The 17,694-nt window shown below is 38.1% G+C and overlaps 1 protein-coding gene across 1 annotated transcript in view; it reads left to right on the plus strand.

Moving 5' to 3' along the window:
* The window catches only part of MGAM (maltase-glucoamylase), a 56,748-nt gene that overhangs the window by 3,823 nt on the left and 35,231 nt on the right, over positions 1-17,694 (plus strand). The window contains exons 2-7 of the mRNA XM_025381090.1: positions 5,573-5,701; positions 8,554-8,777; positions 13,168-13,288; positions 14,936-15,045; positions 15,589-15,740; positions 16,265-16,436. Of these exons, the coding sequence (XP_025236875.1) occupies positions 5,575-5,701; positions 8,554-8,777; positions 13,168-13,288; positions 14,936-15,045; positions 15,589-15,740; positions 16,265-16,436 (906 nt within the window). The 5' untranslated portion in view covers positions 5,573-5,574. The remainder of the gene's footprint in view (positions 1-5,572; positions 5,702-8,553; positions 8,778-13,167; positions 13,289-14,935; positions 15,046-15,588; positions 15,741-16,264; positions 16,437-17,694) is intronic.

A 17,694-nucleotide genomic window follows, 5' to 3' on the forward strand; every position in this document is an offset into this window, starting at 1 on the left:
ATATGGCGCAAAAGGACTATTGATAAACAGCAAGTTTTTAAAAAAATGTTAATGATATTTTATTAAAAAGTCATATTTACCTATGCATATTAGTTATCTATTGGAGGGTAACAAATTACCTTACAATTTTGTAGTTTAAAACAACAAACATTTATTATCTCCCAGTTTATGCAGGACAGAAATATGGGAGTGGGTTAGCTGAGTGGTGCTGATTCAGGGTCTCTCATGAGTCTGGCCGAGATGTCAGCCAGGACTGCAGTCATGTGAAGGCTTGAATGGGGATAGAGGCCTGCTTTCAAGGGAGCTCACTCAGATGGCTCTTAGCAAAAGACCTCAGTTGTTTGCTAGAAATTTCCATAGTCCTGCTTGAATGTTATGATGGCATGGCAACTGTTTTCTTCAGGAAATGATCCAAGAGAAAGAGCAAGGAGGAAGCTGTAAAGCCTAGTCTTGAAAGTTAGATGCTATCCCTTCTCCATAGCCTATCTGTTGAGAGTGAGTCACTAAGTCCAGCTCATCCTCAAAGCGGGGGGTGGTGGGGACTTGGCCTACCTCTTCAAGAGAGGAGTATCAAATAATTTGTGAAATTAAAAACACCTGCCATGTCGTGATTTTTTAAGTAACATTGTATTATATTTTACTTCACATATTTACTGAGTACTGTCTCTATGGATATTTACACTGTCCTCAATCTTTTGCTATTACATGTACTACTGTGATGAAAAACCTTTATTTGTATATACATTGATTCCCAAATGTGTAAGTGTATTTATGGGATGAATTTCTATAAATGCAATTGCTGGGTAATGGGCGTGAGTAATTTTAATAGTTTTGGCCGAGTCTTCATTGAGCATAGGGTGTTTATAGTTTGACCAGCAATGGGTGGGTGTTTCTTCATAGTGTCTAACATAGTGTGTTAATAAACATTTGGAAAAAAATTAAATATTATTATAAAAAGCAATCTCACATCTTATAACTATTAGCATCTACCAAACAGGAGACATGGTCACTTGGATAGACATTCTAACTCCTCTTCTTATCAGTGAACATAAGATCACTCTTTGCTTTATTAGTTTATTTAATTATACCAGGCATGAGAGGTTATTAATCTTTATGGAATTTAACAAGCAAATTTAATTTTATAGGATTTCTTATGAAGCTCTTTGGAATGTGAGATAGTGGAGACTGTCATGGTAAGAAAGACTAGAATTGGAATTTATTCTAGAAAACACAAGGCAATCCTTGTTGTAGAGAAAGGTTGCTTTCACAGCTCCATTTCCTTTTGCATAGTAAGAGGGCATTATGTTGACTAATAGCAGTTTCTTATCAATGTATGAGAAGTAAGTCCTCTTATTCAACCAGTCCTTGGATAAATGACTAAGGAAGACTGCTTACTACTGAAGAGAATATGGGAGGAAATGTTGATTGGGTGGAGAATGAGACTGCAAGGAAATATCAAACAATTCCTGATTTAGGGAGTCATGAACTAAGACCTCACAGGAGAAGAAAGGGGATGTTCTTTTTGAGTAAAGAGAGTATGATTTACAAGGCAGCCTGGGAAAGCAAGCGTTGGTGGGTTGGTGGGGAAAGTAGGCCTTGTATAGGCAAGACTGCAGCTATGGCTCCTCTTCCTGGCTTTCTATACTTATGTCCCAGGCAATGCATGAGTCATTCAACACATGGGGCCATAAAGCACTTAATGGAGGTCATACCGGAGCAAGTGAACCAGGACAGCAGTCAGCATTGTTCATCAGCTGCTCCACCAGAACACCAAGCCGGGTGTGGTGCCATACTCAGGGAAAGTAGGACTGACATATTTTGTAGAAACGTTCTGTTTCTTACCTAGGACCCACTACCTGTCTTCTCTTTGGTAAATAATAATATAATGAGACCTATGCTTTATGACTTAGAATATTTTTATTTGATTTCCACAATAGGAAGCTGGCAATAGATAATAATAACAGAAGAAATTGTAGTTTCATTTTACAGATAGGAAAATTGAGACTCAAGAGTATTACATAAATTGTTACAGCTACCACAGCAAAAAATGGTAGGGTTGGAAATCGAGCTCAGGGATTCTCGTGCTCTATTTAGTACTGCCCTCTCTTCCGAGAAGAACTTGGGGATAGAATTTAAAAAAAAAAAAGACACTAATGAAATGTTTAGCACATGTGTCTTTTGTGAAAGGGAGAAATAGAATAGTGTGAGATTTCTGTGACTCACTTGAAAATGACTTTTAAAAACTAATATTGAAGCCAACATCACCCTGATACCAAAGCCAGACAAAGACACAACAAAAGAATAAAACTACAGACCAATATCCCTTATTAACATAGATTCAAACATTCTTGACAAAATACTAACATACTGAATCCAACAGCACGTGGAAAAGATAATACACCACGATCAGTGAGTTTTATTACAGATATGCAAGGATAGTTCAACATGCACAATTCCATAAATGTGATTCATCACACAAACGGAATTAAAAACAAAACCCATATGATCATATTAATAGATGTAGAAAAAGTATTTGATAAAATCCAGCATTCCTTCATAAAAAAACCCCTAACAACCTTGGCGTAGAAGGACCATACCTCAAAATAGTGAAAGCCATATATGAAAAACCCATAGCCAAAATATACTGAACAAGGAAAAGTTCAGTATGATTGAAAGCATTCCCCCTAAATGGAGACAAGACAAGGATGCCCATTGTCACCACTCATATTCAACATAGTACTGGAAGTCCTAGCTACAGCAATCAGGCAATAGAGGAAAATAACACGCATCCAAACTGGAAAAGAGGAAGTCAAACTACCTCTGTTCACTGATGATATAATCTTATACCTAGAAAACCCTAAACCCTCCAAAAGACTCCTAGATTTAATAAATGACTTCAGTAAAGTTTCAGGACACAAAATTAATGTACAAAAATTAGTAGCATTTCCATACACCAATAACAATCAAGCTGAGAACCAAATCAAGAACTCAATCCCATTTACAGTAAAATAAAATAAAATACCTAATAATACATTTGACCAAGGAGGTTCAAGGATCTCTACAGACAACTATAAAACACTGATGAAAGAAATTGTAGGAGACACAAATTGGAAAACATCCCATGCTCAAGGATTGGAGGAATCAGTATCATCAAAATGACCATACTGCCCAAAGCAATCTACAGATCCAGTGTAATTGTTATCAAATTACCAACATTGTTCTTCACAGGTTTAGAAAAAACAATCCTAAAATTCATATGGAACCCTAAAAGAGTGTAAGTAGCCCAAGTAATCCTAAGCAAAAAGAATAAAGCTGGAGGTATCACATTACCTGACTTCAAATTACTCTAAAAGACTATAGTAACCAAAACAGCACAGTACTGGTATAGAAATAAACATATAAATCAGTAAAAAAGAATAGAGAACTCAGAAATATAGCCACATACCTACAATCAACTGATTCTTGACAAAAATATGCACTGGCGAAAGAACTCCCTATTCAATAAATGGTACTGGGAAAACTGGAATGTCATATGCAGAAGAATGAAATCTCTCACCATGTACAAAAATTAACTCAAGATGGATTAAATGCTTAAATGTAAGACCTGAAACTATAAAATTCCTGGAAGAAAAACCTAGGAAAATCTCTCTGAACGTTGGCCTAGGCAGAGAATTTATGACCAAGTCCTCAAAAGAAACCACAACAGAAACAAAATTAGACAATAGGAGACTTAATTAAACTAAAAAGTTTCTGCACAGTAAAAAAAAAAAAAAAAAATAGAGTAAACAGACAACCTACAGAGTGGGATAAAATATTTGCAAACAATGTATCTGACAAAGGGCTAATATCCAGAATCTATAAGTAACTCAAACAACTCAACAGGAAAAAAAAACACTTAACCCCATTAAAAAGTGGGCAAAGGACATAAACAGATATTTTTCCAAAAAAAGGCATACAAGTGGCCAAAAAACATGAAAAAATGCTCAACATCACTAATCATGAGAGAAATGCAAATTAAAACCACAAATGAGATGTCATCTTGCACTGGTCAGAATGGCTGTTATTAAAAAGTCAGAAAACACATATTGGGGAGGATGCAGAAAAACGGAAATGCTGATACAGTTTTGGTGGGGATGTAAATTAGTGCAACCTCTATAGAAAATGGTATGGAGATTTCTCAAGGAACTAAAATTAGAACTACCCTTCTATCCAGCAAGTTCACTACTGAGTATCCATACACAAAAAATAAATTGTTTTATCAAGAAGGCACCTGCAATTGTATTTTTATTGCAGTAGTGTTCACAATAGTAAAGTCATGAAATCAACCCAAGTGTTCATCAACAGATGATTGTATTAAAAATGTAGTGTACATATATACCACGGAATACTACTCATCCATAAAAAACAATGAAATCATATTTTTATAGCAACATGGATAGACCTGGAGGCTATTTTTTTCTGCATGAAATGACCCAGAAACAGAAAGTAAAAAACTGCATGTCCTCACTTATACATGAGAACTAAACAGTGAGCATATATGGACATACAGAGTCATAGATGCTGGAGACTCCAAAAGGAGAAAGGGTGGGAGGGGGGTGAAATACTACTTATTGGGTACAATGTACACTATTTGGGTGATAGGTACACTAAAAGCCCAGTCTTCACCACTATGCCTATACATCCATGTAACATATTTGCACTTGTACTCCTAAATCTGTAAAAATTAAAATCAGTAAAAAATATTTTTAAAAAGTGAAAAAAATGCTGGTAGGAATATCATAGCTCTTCTAGTTGAATTTCTTTCATTTGTAATTGAGGAAACTGAGAATGAGAAACCTTAAGTAAATTTTCCAAGGTAATCTAGCTGGTTATTTTCAGAATGAAGATTGCAAAAAAGAGAATTAACTAGATTTAAAGTCTCCTGGAAGACGCTATATCATCTATGTACCGTTCTTGCTAAAAAAACAAACTTAAATCTGATAAAAACTATAAAGCTAATAATTAATTTACAGGAACTATAAGGATAGAGAAATGTGTTAGCATGCATAGAGATGTAATCAATAAAATTCAGACTGCAGGAAAAATCTACAGAACAAATTCTGTTTATTAAAAAATACATAACAGATATAAACCAATTACGAAATATAAATCTTACTTGCATCCTCAGGAGAGCAGAACAAATTGTAAAAGTTTATCAGACAATGAAAGAAAATTCAAAATTCACTAGATATTTGATGACAGTAAACAATTATTATAAATATATGTTAGGTGTGATAATATTTTGCCTTTTGCAAAATTTCTTATCTTTTAAAGAAACATGCTGAGTATTTTTATATTAAAAGACATGAGACCTGAGATTTGCTTCAGAGTAATTCGGGGTAGGGAGAAAAGTGGACCAGAATAAAGACAGAATGAATTGGCCATGAGTTGATAATTTTTTAATTTAGATAATGGGGGCTTGGGAGGCTTGTTACAGTATCCATTGCATGCATTTGAGCTTTTCCATTAAAAATCTTACTAGTTATATAGTAAATCAAATTCACATCTAAAATTGTTTTCTCTTACTTTTTAGAGATGGCAAGAAAGAAGCTGAAAAAATTTACTACTTTGGAGATTGTGCTCAGTGTTCTTCTGCTCGTGTTGTTTATCATCAGTATTGTTCTAATTGTGCTTTTAGCCAAGGAGTCATTGAAATCAACAGGTAAGAAGTAACTCTGGGGCTCTCTCCATGTGTTGTTTTTATTAGAGCAAATCTTCATCAATGGCAGGAAAGTAATACTTTCATGCTCGTGTGTGTGTGTTTGTTGCGGGGGCTGTTATATGTGTGTGTTCTACATGTTTTGGGCAGCTCAGTAGATATTCATTGTAGGTTTAAGTTGTGATACTTTGATTTAGCAATTAATACATTGCAAGATTCCATAATTGACATTTTAAATACATTTGCCAAATTTCCTTAAATAGCTCTAATTCTGCTAAGAATGGTAATTAACAATACCCTTATGTGAAAGGCAAGCAACTGAGTATATGAGAAACTTCAAAAAGTTTGTGGAAAAATAGAAATATAGAAATAGAAAGACAGAAAGATAAAAATAAAAACAATAAACTTTATTTCTCAATGTAAACTCCATCAAGTTCAGGACACTTTTGTAAAAGGTGATACCAGCCATTTAGTCTATCCATAAGAACTAAGGGTCCTGGGAATTTAACCTTTTTAATGCAGTCTTTTTTACATTATTAACTGAAAAATATGAGTGCCCTTTATAGATTTTTTTTAAGATTAGGAAACTAAAAGAAGTCAAAAGGAGCCAAATAAGAACCATAAGGTGGATTTCCCATCAAAACTCTTGCAAAATTGCCTTTGTTTGATGACGAAATGAGCAGGAACTTTGTGGTGGTGGAGAAGGACTCTCTGTGAAGCTTTCCTGGGCGCTTTTTCTGCTAAAGCTTTGGCTAACTTTCTCAAAGCACTCTCATAATAAGTAGATGTTACTGCTCTTTGGCCCTCCAGAAAGTCAACAAGGAAAATGCCTTGAGCATCTCAAAAAACTGTGTATGACCTTTGCTCTTGACTGGTCCGCCTTTGCTGTGACTGGGCCACTTTCCCCTCTTGGGAGCCATTGCCTTGTGCTTTGTCTTAAGGCTCACACTGGCAAAGCCATGTTCCATCTCCTGTTACAACTCTTGAAAGAAATACTTCAGAATCTTGATCCCCACTTGTTTAAAATTTCCATTTAAGGTTCTCCTCTTGTTTGCAGCTGATATGGGTACAACAATTTTGGCACCCATAGAGTAGAAAGTGTGCTCAACTTTCATTTTTTTCAGTCAGAACTGTGTAAGCCGAACCACTTGAGACATCCGTGGTTTTGACTATTTTTTTTGCTGTTATTTGTCAGTCCTCTTCATTAGGGCATGACAAAATTAATTTTTATCTTCACAAATGGATGTGGATGGTCTGCTGCTGTGGGCTTCATCTTCAATATTGTATTGGCCCTTCTTAAAACGAGTTATTCCTTTATAAACTGTTGATTTCTTTGGGGGCATTGTCCCCATAAACTTTTTGTAAGTATCAGTGATTTCACCATTTTTCCACCCAAGCTTCATCATGCGTTTGATGTTTGTTCTTGCTTCAATGTTAGCAGAATTTATGTTGCTCTGATAGGCGCTCTTTTCACACTGATGTCTTATCTTTCCTAGTGCCTCAAGCTAAGTCCTGTTCAGACACGTTGTAACAATCTACTGTGAGTTTATTTTAGTACCAAAAATATTTGAAATTTCTACATAGTTTTTTCATAATACATATTTTTCATGGACTTTCTGAAGACCCTCATCTAATCAAAGTTTTTTTGTTTATTGAATTTTTATATCCCCAAAAGGAGCTGGATTATGCAGAGTTATCCATGGTTTCTTATCTGATTCATCTAGGAGCAACTTCCTAGGAGAACCAGGCAATCAAGGGTTAACCTGTGGCTTCTCTGCCCCTCCTACCCCACCCTTGTTACAACAATTTCTACTCTTTGCAGAAAAAAGTCCCAAAGGTTGCTCAACTCTTAAAATTATGTGATTCTAAAGATGTAACTAAAACCATTGTGCAGACATTGGCACAATTTGAATCTGAAACCCCGAATGAAAGGAAAACCAATCAAAAGACTAACTGTTTTGTCTTAATGTCATTATTAATTTATTGTAGAACACCTTCAAGAAAGCTCACCTCCTTATTTTAGGATACAATAAAAACACCTTTTCTAATTTACTGATTTTTAAATCTGAAATCAAAGTTCTCCAGCCCTTAGGTAAGGCCCAGCTGTCAGTTTTTAGACTGGTGGGCTCCCTTTACATCTTTTGTCATATAGGACTTTGTATTTACGGAAGAATGATGTTGCTCAGAAGCATTCTTTGTCCTGGGGATGGGCTGTTGACTGAGCAAGCAAAGTTAAGGTTACTGTGACTAGGATGGCACTTGTACTGCACGTGTTCTGTGTGCCCTTGCTGCTGGGGTTAGAAGTAAAGAATCAGATCAGAGATCTGCAGACTTTACTGTAAAGGACCAGATAGTAAATGTTTTAGATTTTGTGGGCCATACAGACTCTGCCATATGACTTAATTTTGCCCTTGTAGCACAAAGCAGCTAAAAATAAATGAGTATGTAATGTGTATAACATGTAATGTGCATGTGTGTAATTTTCCAGTAATACTTTGTTTGTAAAACAGGCTTTGACTTAATTTGGCCTGAAGGCCATAGTTACTGAGCCCCAGACTAAAGGAAGGGTGGTCCCCAACTTCATGAGCTTCTAGTCTAAAGGTGGAGTGCTTATTCTTATACATACCATCTTGTAGGGGATGGAGTTGGGAGTAGAAGGAGATGATATAGAGACACACAGAGGTAAATACAGTCAGCAGGAACAAAGTGACATTTTATAAAGTGAATGCATAAATTTTGAGGTCATCAGAGTGAAGCCCACTCAGTAGTGGAGTTAATTGGAGGTGCTGAGAACTATTGAATGTCTGTGAAATTAAATTTGTTTCATGGTCATTTTATGTTTGCTTTTGATATAGCCCCAGATCCCGGGACAACTGGTACCCCAGATTCTGGAGCAACCGCTTCCACGCAGTCTAGAATAACTGGTCCCCCAGATCCTGGAACAACTAGTTCCACGCATCCTACGACAACGGGTCCCCTAGATCCTGGAACAGCTGGTACCCCTCCTGTTTCTGCTGAATGTCCCGTGGTAAATGAATTGGAACGAATTAATTGCATCCCTGACCAGCCACCAACAAAGGTTTGAGTTATGAATTTTGTTTCCATTTCAGAATTTATGCAACTTGATAGTTTTTTGTTTGTTTTCGTTTTGTTTTGGTTTTCTTCATTAGTGACTCTCAAGAGAGGTGTTTACGTTGCAGCCATTAGCCGCTCAGGCAAGTTAACCTTTGTCCATGCTTGTATGACAGTGCAACTTCGGGAAAGGAAGACCTGGAATATTCCCTTGGGTTGCCAGATTCAGCAAATAAAAGTGTGATTGCCCAGCCAAATTCAAATTTCAGAAAAACAATGAATCAGGTTTTAGTATAAGTGTGTCCCATGAAAGATTTTGGGCTTACTTACTAAAAATGTATTTGTCTTTTATATGGCAACACTACATGATTACTAGTTCTTTCTGCCTCTGTTCTTGCCCTGTATGTCTCTCCTTCTCCTTTCAGAATTTCCAAAGCTCATCTGGGATCTACAGTAAAAATTCGTACGCGTGCACAAAGCATTATTTAAAATAAGGGCAAAGTTTCAAGGGCTATGTTTTGGAATTACCTTATGCTATAAGGTAATTAATGCCAGATTAAAGATAGTGCAGACATCTGGGTATTTACTTTAGCCCAGTGTTTCTAGATTATCGGCTGAAGTCCAACTGATTATGATGATTGTAAAGTACTTTGCCCACACCCTATGTTTGTTGTGCGAAACTTACAGAAAGCTGATGCACACGCATTTACTTTCCCTGTCATATTGTGCAAGTTATTCAATAGCTCAATTGGGCTGTACTCAATAGCTCACTAATTACTTGGAAGCTCACCTAGATTATCACATTCTCAGTATGTCACACTACTGCAACACTCCATCTTGTTGTGGTATTGGTGAACTTCAGATACAGCAATAGTAATGGTTCTTTGGTGCTTTATTGTAAGATCTTTTGATAAGTACTGTGGTATCAAGATTGAAGTTCAATAAATGATCTTTGGCTTTTCTACGTGTCATATCCAACTGAATTACTCCATGACCTTGGCGTGTATTAATTGGCATGCTCCTTTTTTGCTCAGCCAGAGAGAAATACTGGCACTTTCAATGATTCATTTTCTTGTAGAAGGTACATCTTAGGCCTTTTGTTGTATGTTTCACGAATCCTGAGAGCTGTATGCTGATCCAGATTGTTGTTAAGAGCTGAAGCTATGGATAGTGATGTGTTTGTATGGCGTTCACATTAAAGGGAATATAGCTGAAAGAGGATGGTGGGAAGAAGTTATGAACACAACGGATAGGGTAGGCAGAATGTTCTGGTGTTGAAGACATTCCCATATAATTTTTTCATTCTTATTATCTGTCCTCCAAGATTATATGGAAAAGAACTAAAAGAATAACTTTCCCTACAGATGGTTCTTGGTTGTAAATACCATTGTTTCATTCTACCAATTATGGGAGGGAATCCTTTTCCAGTACAGAAGGAAGTAATGTATCAAGCCACCCTGACACCCTGAGTACTCTTGGGAGACTGTTCTTTGTCGAGAGAATGGACTCTAGGAGTCCCCTTCATGGACCTTAGAAAAAAAGATCACTCAATTATCTAACTGTAGTTCATATCTTTAGTTCTCGGCTTGAAACTGGTTAGAGGGCATCTTCACTGAATCCCTTCCTATCACATCAGCTGAACTCATTACCTCCTCACCAAATCTGCTTTTCCTTCTCAGCTACCAGATTTCTGTTAGTAGTTCTATTAAGCTTCTAGTTCTTGAGGCAGAAACAGCAGAACTTCTGCTTGGCTCATCCCTTCTATCCCTTTGGCCAGTATTTCATGTATTTTAAAATATTTTCCTTAACAATATTTTCCAGAAGAGGCATTTCATTTCCATTCTCTCTGCCATCCCTAGATCATCATTTCCTCATGCTTGGGTTGCTCCAGGTGCCCCCTGGCATCCCGTCTGAATTCCATTTCTCCCATCCATTCCGTTACATGAGGGATTAGAATTGCTCTTTTTTACATCCAACTTTTGTTGTTATTTCTACCCAACTCCAGTACATATAGTGGTTTATTACTGTATGTTGAGTCAAGTTCAAACACTGTCTTCTATCATCTAAGACCCTACCTCTGTGCCTCTATAGGTTCACTTAGGCTATACTTCTATGCAGATTTTAAAGACAACTCTCTACACTTATTCTGAACCTTTGAATTCCAAAATCCTTTCCACTTCCTTGATGAAGTCTTTTATCCCCAATTCCAGAACTCAGAGTTGAAAGATCCCATTGATGGCAGGGAGCCGGAATAGAACATTCTTTCTAAGGTCTCATTTTGTGCTTTCTCTTCATTCTGTTTATGTGCTAGTCCCCACCCCCACTCCTTCACAAACTTGTCTTTTTTCTTAATTTTTTGGATCGAGGATTTCCACACTCGCCCCAACTCTGACAATTTTGCTTCAGTACTGTTTTGGTAGTTACACATTCTATGTTATTTTGCTAGTTTCCCTTAAATGTTTAATTCTCATATCCAACTTACAGGGGCATTTTGTGTCCTGGGCCTAATTTCTTTGTGTGCCCTAATTCTATGCATGCCATCATTTTCCATAGTTTCTTTCTAAATCTATTTTCCTAGGTTTTATATACTTTGTTTTCTCTTATTATGTGGGTCTTGCTCCATGTCTCTTCCCACTTGTTGCAATGGCTCAGCTCTACTGTAGAAGCTGGCATTTTTGACTTGGCCAACAAAGACTGTTTGCATTCCTTGCTCTTTTGGCCACTCTGATCTTTGTCCTTTCCAGTTTAGTGGAAAAATTATTAAACTCCAGGCTGTATACAAAAACTGTTATGCTTAACACCCTCCCTTTCAACACTTTTTTCTTTTTATGCTGAGGTTTCATCTGAGTGGGTTTTACAAGAACAAAGACAAAACTGTGGATTGAGGATGAGTTCACAGTGAAACCTGATCTTACAGCAGTATAAACCACGTATGGACATCATTGTTTATCCCTTATATTGGCTATTAGTGTAAAAAATAGCATTTGATTAAATTTCATTGTTCGTATAACTAAGCAAAACATTTTTTCTTACCGTTTGCAAGGCTGTATTCTCCTGAAAATGTGCTTAGAGATACTCAACCCAGAGTACAGAAAAAAAAGAAATGGATAGTAAGAGAACTAAGTTATGTTCTTGCCTTTTCAATAGCTGAGTAACCTTTGGCAGGTCACTTTACCTTGGAGAAGCTTTACCACTCTGGGCCAAAGGTAATTCATCTGTAAAATGATCTGGCAGAAGGTATTAGTTATCTATTGCTGTGTAATAAATTATACCAAAATTTAATGGCCTAATATGACAAATATTTACTCACAGCTTCTGTAGTCAGACATCTGACCGTGGCTTAGCTAGGTGCCTCTGGCTCAGTGTCTCTTGGAAGGCTGTAGTCAAGGTGTCTTCCAGGACTATGGGATGATTGTTTTCAAGCTCACTCATGCAGTTGTTGGCAGGATTCAGCTCTTCAGGTGTTGTTGGACTGAGAACCTCAGTTCCTTGTGGGCTGCTAGCTGGCGACCTCCCTCAGTTCCTTGCCATGTGAGCCCCTCCACAGTATGACAACTTGCCTCTCCCAGAACGAGGACTCCAACAGTGAAAGTGAAAGAGAGCAAGCAAGACAGAAGCTTCAATCTTTCTGTGATCTAATCTTGAAAGCAACATCGTGTTATTTTCTCTGGTTTCTGTTACTTGCAAATCACTTGATTCAGCGCGCACTCAAGTGGAGAGAGTTCTTTGTTCTTTTTTGTATTTAACCTGGTTGCTTCTCCCAAATTAGTCGGTGTGAGAAAGAAACTATCTTCATTTTGGCCTCCACTTGATTCAGTCATTAATTATGTTAGAAGGCACATACCTTTCTTAAGTAAGAATCTGTTTGGGTGTCAAGAAGGACCACTTTCTGCCTCTGGAGGAGTTGAGGGACTGTATACATGTCATATATCTCACATATGTATAAGCCACATAAATCTAAGGCATATATTTAAAAGTCAAAACAACATTAGTTTGATTTGAAAGCTTCAGAATAGAATTGATTGCAAAGTCTTATTTTTATTTTTAGAAGTCAAAGCAAATATAAATGAAGCTCCATTTGTAATTTTGGATTACTGGTGATATAACTATATTATTGTTTAGACTATTTAAATATATTTATGGGTTTTTTGTGATAAAAGATACAAAATGCATTTTGCTTCCCATACTGTTACATAGGAAGGACACTGGTCAGAAAAATTGGTTATAGGTAGAAGCTCTGCCATTTCTTGGTATATGGCACAATTTATCTAAATATCAGTTGCCTTATTTGTAAATGAAGTTCTTGATACCATAGTCTCAGATTAGATGTTTTATGCTTTATAAATGATCATGTTCTACGACTAAATGGAGCTTCTTTGACTAACCTGTTGTTTCAGGCCACATGTGACCAACGTGGCTGTTGCTGGAATCCCCAGGGAGCTGTAAGTGTTCCCTGGTGCTACTATTCCAAGAATCATAGCTACCACATGGAGGGCAACCTTGTAAACACAAATGCAGGTAAGCCAGAGTCTGCCATGATACAGGAGGTCCAGACCCTCTGGAGGATGACTCTGTGTCCCCCAGAGGAGAGCTGGGGCAGCCTGCAGAGTTCTGCTCTGTGGGGCCACATAACCACATGTGACAGAAGGTAGGCACTGCTCTTAATCAAGGACTAGAATCTATGTGGGCACCAAGGAAGAATTATTCTCTGCCTTGGGAGTTGAGGGGCCATGTCCTCTTTCCAGCTTCCCCATTATGGACCTTCATGACTGTGCAATAATCATTGATCATTTTTGTTTTCAAGTTTATCCCTTTTAAAGTGGGAGATTTGAAATCACTAACCTCTCAGACTACTTCTAACTCTAATTTTGTGCTATTTTTATGAAATGAAAATAATTCCAATTTTATAAACATGTTGTGAAAGTCAATATAAGTGTTCATGGAGTGAGTAGCCCCTCTTCTTCCTCTTACTCTAAAATGCAGAGCATAGGCTGGGCGCAGTGACTCACACCTGTAATCCCAGCACTTTGGGAGGCTGAGATGGATGGATCATGTGAGGTCAGGAGTTTGAGACCAGCCTGGCCAACATGGCAAAACCCCATCTCTACTAAAAATACAAAAATTAGCGGGGTGTAGTGGCATGCGCCTGTAGTCCTGGCTACTCAGGAGGCTGAGGCAGGAGAATCACTTGAACCCAGGAGGCAGAGGTTGCAGTGACCTGAGATCGTGACACTGCACTCCAGCCTGGGTGACAGAGCTAGACTCCATCCAGCCACACCCGACCCCCAAAAAATGCAGAACATAATGATGACCATTCTAGGGGATAGCAGAAGGTGACGCTTTAGGGAGGCTCTCAGTAGAAAGGAAGAGGCATGTTTCCCTTTCAGATGCTCTGGGCCTGATGGACTGTTCCAATAAGGTCTCAACTTTCACCTGGTTTACCATTTAATTAGGGAGATGGCATCAATGGATATAATCACCTATAATGCAATATGAAAATGACTGAGAAGGAATTGTGTATATGTATGTCAATTCTGAGAATGTAAAGGGAATCCGATTAACACCAAATGACTGATGGGCTTGTGGTATGAGTGTTAGGCTTATTGGGGGAGGTTTTCAATCAGATTTTATAGAAGAGAGACAGATTTTTATATAATGTAATGGTGATATCTAGCGCCATAATCTGCCAAAGATAGTATGTGCATATGATGGGGTATATGTCTGTCTTTTCCCTTCTTTTGAGAAATAAAGGCTTTTCATCAATCCCTTTGACATGTATCCTAATCTTTTTTTTTTTTTGAGACAGAGTCTCACTCTGTTGTGTGGGCTGGAGTGCAGTGGCGTGATCTCGGCTCACTGCAATCTCTGCCTCCCGGGTTGAAGCAATTCTCCTGCCTCAGCCTCCGGAGTAGCTGGGATTACAGGCATGCACCACCATTCCCAGCTAATTTTTGCATTTTTAGTAAAGACGGAGTTTCACCATGTTGGTCAGGCTGGTCTCGAACTCCTGACCTGGTGATCTACCCGCCTCGGCCTCCCAAAGTGCTGGGTTTACAGGTGTGAGCCACCGCACCCAGCCCCGTGTATCCTAATTTTTATGTAGGTATTATTTGAGAATTTGCAGAGTCAACTATGACAACCTTTTTTTTTTTTCTCCTGTGTTAGGATTCACAGCCCGGTTGAAAAATCTGCCTTCTTCACCCGTGTTCGGAAGCAATGTTGACAATGTTCTTCTCACAGCAGAATATCAGACATCTAATCGTTTCCACTTTAAGGTTGTAATTTGTTTTTTTTTTTTTTTAAGTTTTTTTTGAGAGACTTTTGTTCCCTATCTGATGACTGCATTTACTACAAAATAGAAAAATTTGCTACTGGAGGTATTTTTCTCTACTGTCATTATTAATTGGCACCTGTATGTTAATGACATATACGGAATAGTTGTCCTTTAGTGTAACAAATGCAGGTAACACGAATGCAGGTAAGCCAGAATAATAACTTCCTGAATATGTATTATAGTTTACTAGTGAGTTTGGCTTTCATTTATTTACTCTAGATAACATGTGGAATGTGGTAGGAAGATAAAATAAGGGATATCACAGCTTTCAATCCATCTTTGCAGATGTGCTGTGTATGTCTCTACCTAAAGACTAACTTATGCCCAGAGGTGAACCCTTTGAATTTGGTAACATAATGAGTACATCTACCTTAGATATGAGGTCAGTTTGATCAGTACCTGATTCCAGTATGGTAAGTAGGGATATTGGGAAGCTCTGACAAGTTTTTATTTTGGCTTTCCTTCTATTTCTATCTCTGGACAGTTGACTGACCAAACCAATAACAGGTTTGAAGTACCCCACGAACATGTGCAGTCCTTCAGTGGAAATGCTGCTTCTTCTTTGACCTACCGAGTTGAAATCTCCAGAGAGCCATTTAGCGTCAAAGTGACCAGAAGAAGCAACAATCGTGTTTTGTAAGTTTTGGAAACCTATCGAAGGATCAGAGTAAGAAGGTTACAGGGAAGTCTGTAAGCATGGAGAAGGGGGTGTTTCAACAATATTCCTGAAGGTTGTGAGACAATTATTAGTGATCAGACCCTTTACCTTCTAAAGTATATATTGTTTTCTGACTTTCTTTCTCTTTCTTCTGTTTGCACAATCATTTTTTTTCTCTTTAGTTTTCCCTTTATTTCCCTCCATCTATAATATATAATCAGCTGTCCACCAGTAAATATTTACTGAACATCTCCTATTGTAAGTATAGGGTTCTGGTCGTGTGGTAGGCTGTCTGGTCTGGGAGTAAGAAATTTGCACATGGTCTCTTTCTTCAAGGAGTCCTAATCTTTTGTTGTCCATAGAAAAATGTCACAGGATGGCAAATGGGACTGAATGAATGGGGGCTATTGAGTCATTGAGATATAAAGGATGCTTTTCCAAGCACTTACATTCTCTCCACACCGCTTGCTCACCCATCCTTGTGTTCTCCACCTGTGTCTAGGTTTGACTCAAGCATTGGGCCCCTCCTGTTTGCTGACCAGTTCTTGCAGCTCTCCACCCGACTGCCTAGTGCTAATGTGTATGGCCTGGGAGAGCATGTGCACCAGCAGTACCGGCATGATATGAATTGGAAGACCTGGCCCATATTTAACAGGGACACAACTCCCAATGGAGTAAGCTTTCAGATGGGTCCCTTTCCACTGAATATCATAGTCTCATTCTTGAAGGTCACCTCTAGTATTACAGTGTAGTGTTTAAGAGTAAGAGTCTAGAGTGAGAACACCTGGCTTTGAATTCTAGTCTTGCTACTCACCAGTTACGTGGTTCTGGGTGTTACTTACCTCTCTGTCTTCAGTTTCTTATCTATAAAATGGAAGTAATGTCTCAATAGGGTAGTGGTGAGGATGAAATGAACTGATACATCTAAAGTATCTAGAAGAATGGCTGCCAGAAGGAAAGTGCTCAGTAAATGCCAACTCCTTCATATTTTTCCTAACCAGATATGGAAAAGATCTTATTAATATCTGTACTCTGAACAAGAGTTGATTGTGATCACCATACTTTTAGGTTCCCCTTTAATCACCGACTTACCAGGTTTATCAAAATAGGATAAAGTCTCAGCTAAAACAATTATTTTTTGTATAAAGAATGATTGTGGTAGTGAAAGAATAGACAGAGTTTTGTTGTTATTGTTTTATTTTATTTCCACTTTTGTTTGTTTTGACTGCTAAAATTTGAAATAACATTGTTTTCTGGATTTGGCAATACTGTAATGTTCAGGGCCTTTCTTTTTCTTTTCTTCTTCTCTCTTTTGTTGAGATGGGGTCTCACTGTTGCCCAGGCTGAAGTGCAGTGGTGCAACCATGACTCACTTTAGCCTCAACCTCCCTGGGCTCAGGTGACCCTCCCACCTCAGTGTCTGGAGCAGCTGAGACTAAAGGTGTGTGTCACCATGCCTGGCTAATTTTTTTGTATTTTTTTGTAGAGACTGGTTTTTGCCTTTTTATTCAGGCTGATCTCAAACTCCTGAACTCATGCAATCCTCTGGCCTCGGTCTCCCCTAAGTGCTGGGATTACGAATGTGAGCCACTGTGCCCGGCTGGGCTTTCTTGACTAAGCAGAATTAATGGATGGATGAAAGGAGATTACAGCAATAATTTATTAGTCAACAATTTGTGTATATATATATATTTCTATTTAGCCATAGAGTCTAGAAAATATAATAATTTCTTGTTAGACAAAACGGAGGTCCAGAGAAGCCAAATTAATAGCTCAAGGCAAAAGAGTTTGTAAGAACAAGAATGGCCTGGCCGGGCGTGGTGGCTCACGCCTGTAATCCCTGCACTTTGGGAGGCCGAGGCGGGCGGATCACGAGGTCAGGAGATCGAGACCATCCTGGCTAACACGGTGAAACCCCGTCTCTACTAAAAA

Source organism: Theropithecus gelada, chromosome 3 (genome assembly GCF_003255815.1).
Source record: "Theropithecus gelada isolate Dixy chromosome 3, Tgel_1.0, whole genome shotgun sequence".
NCBI lineage: Eukaryota > Metazoa > Chordata > Mammalia > Primates > Cercopithecidae > Theropithecus > Theropithecus gelada.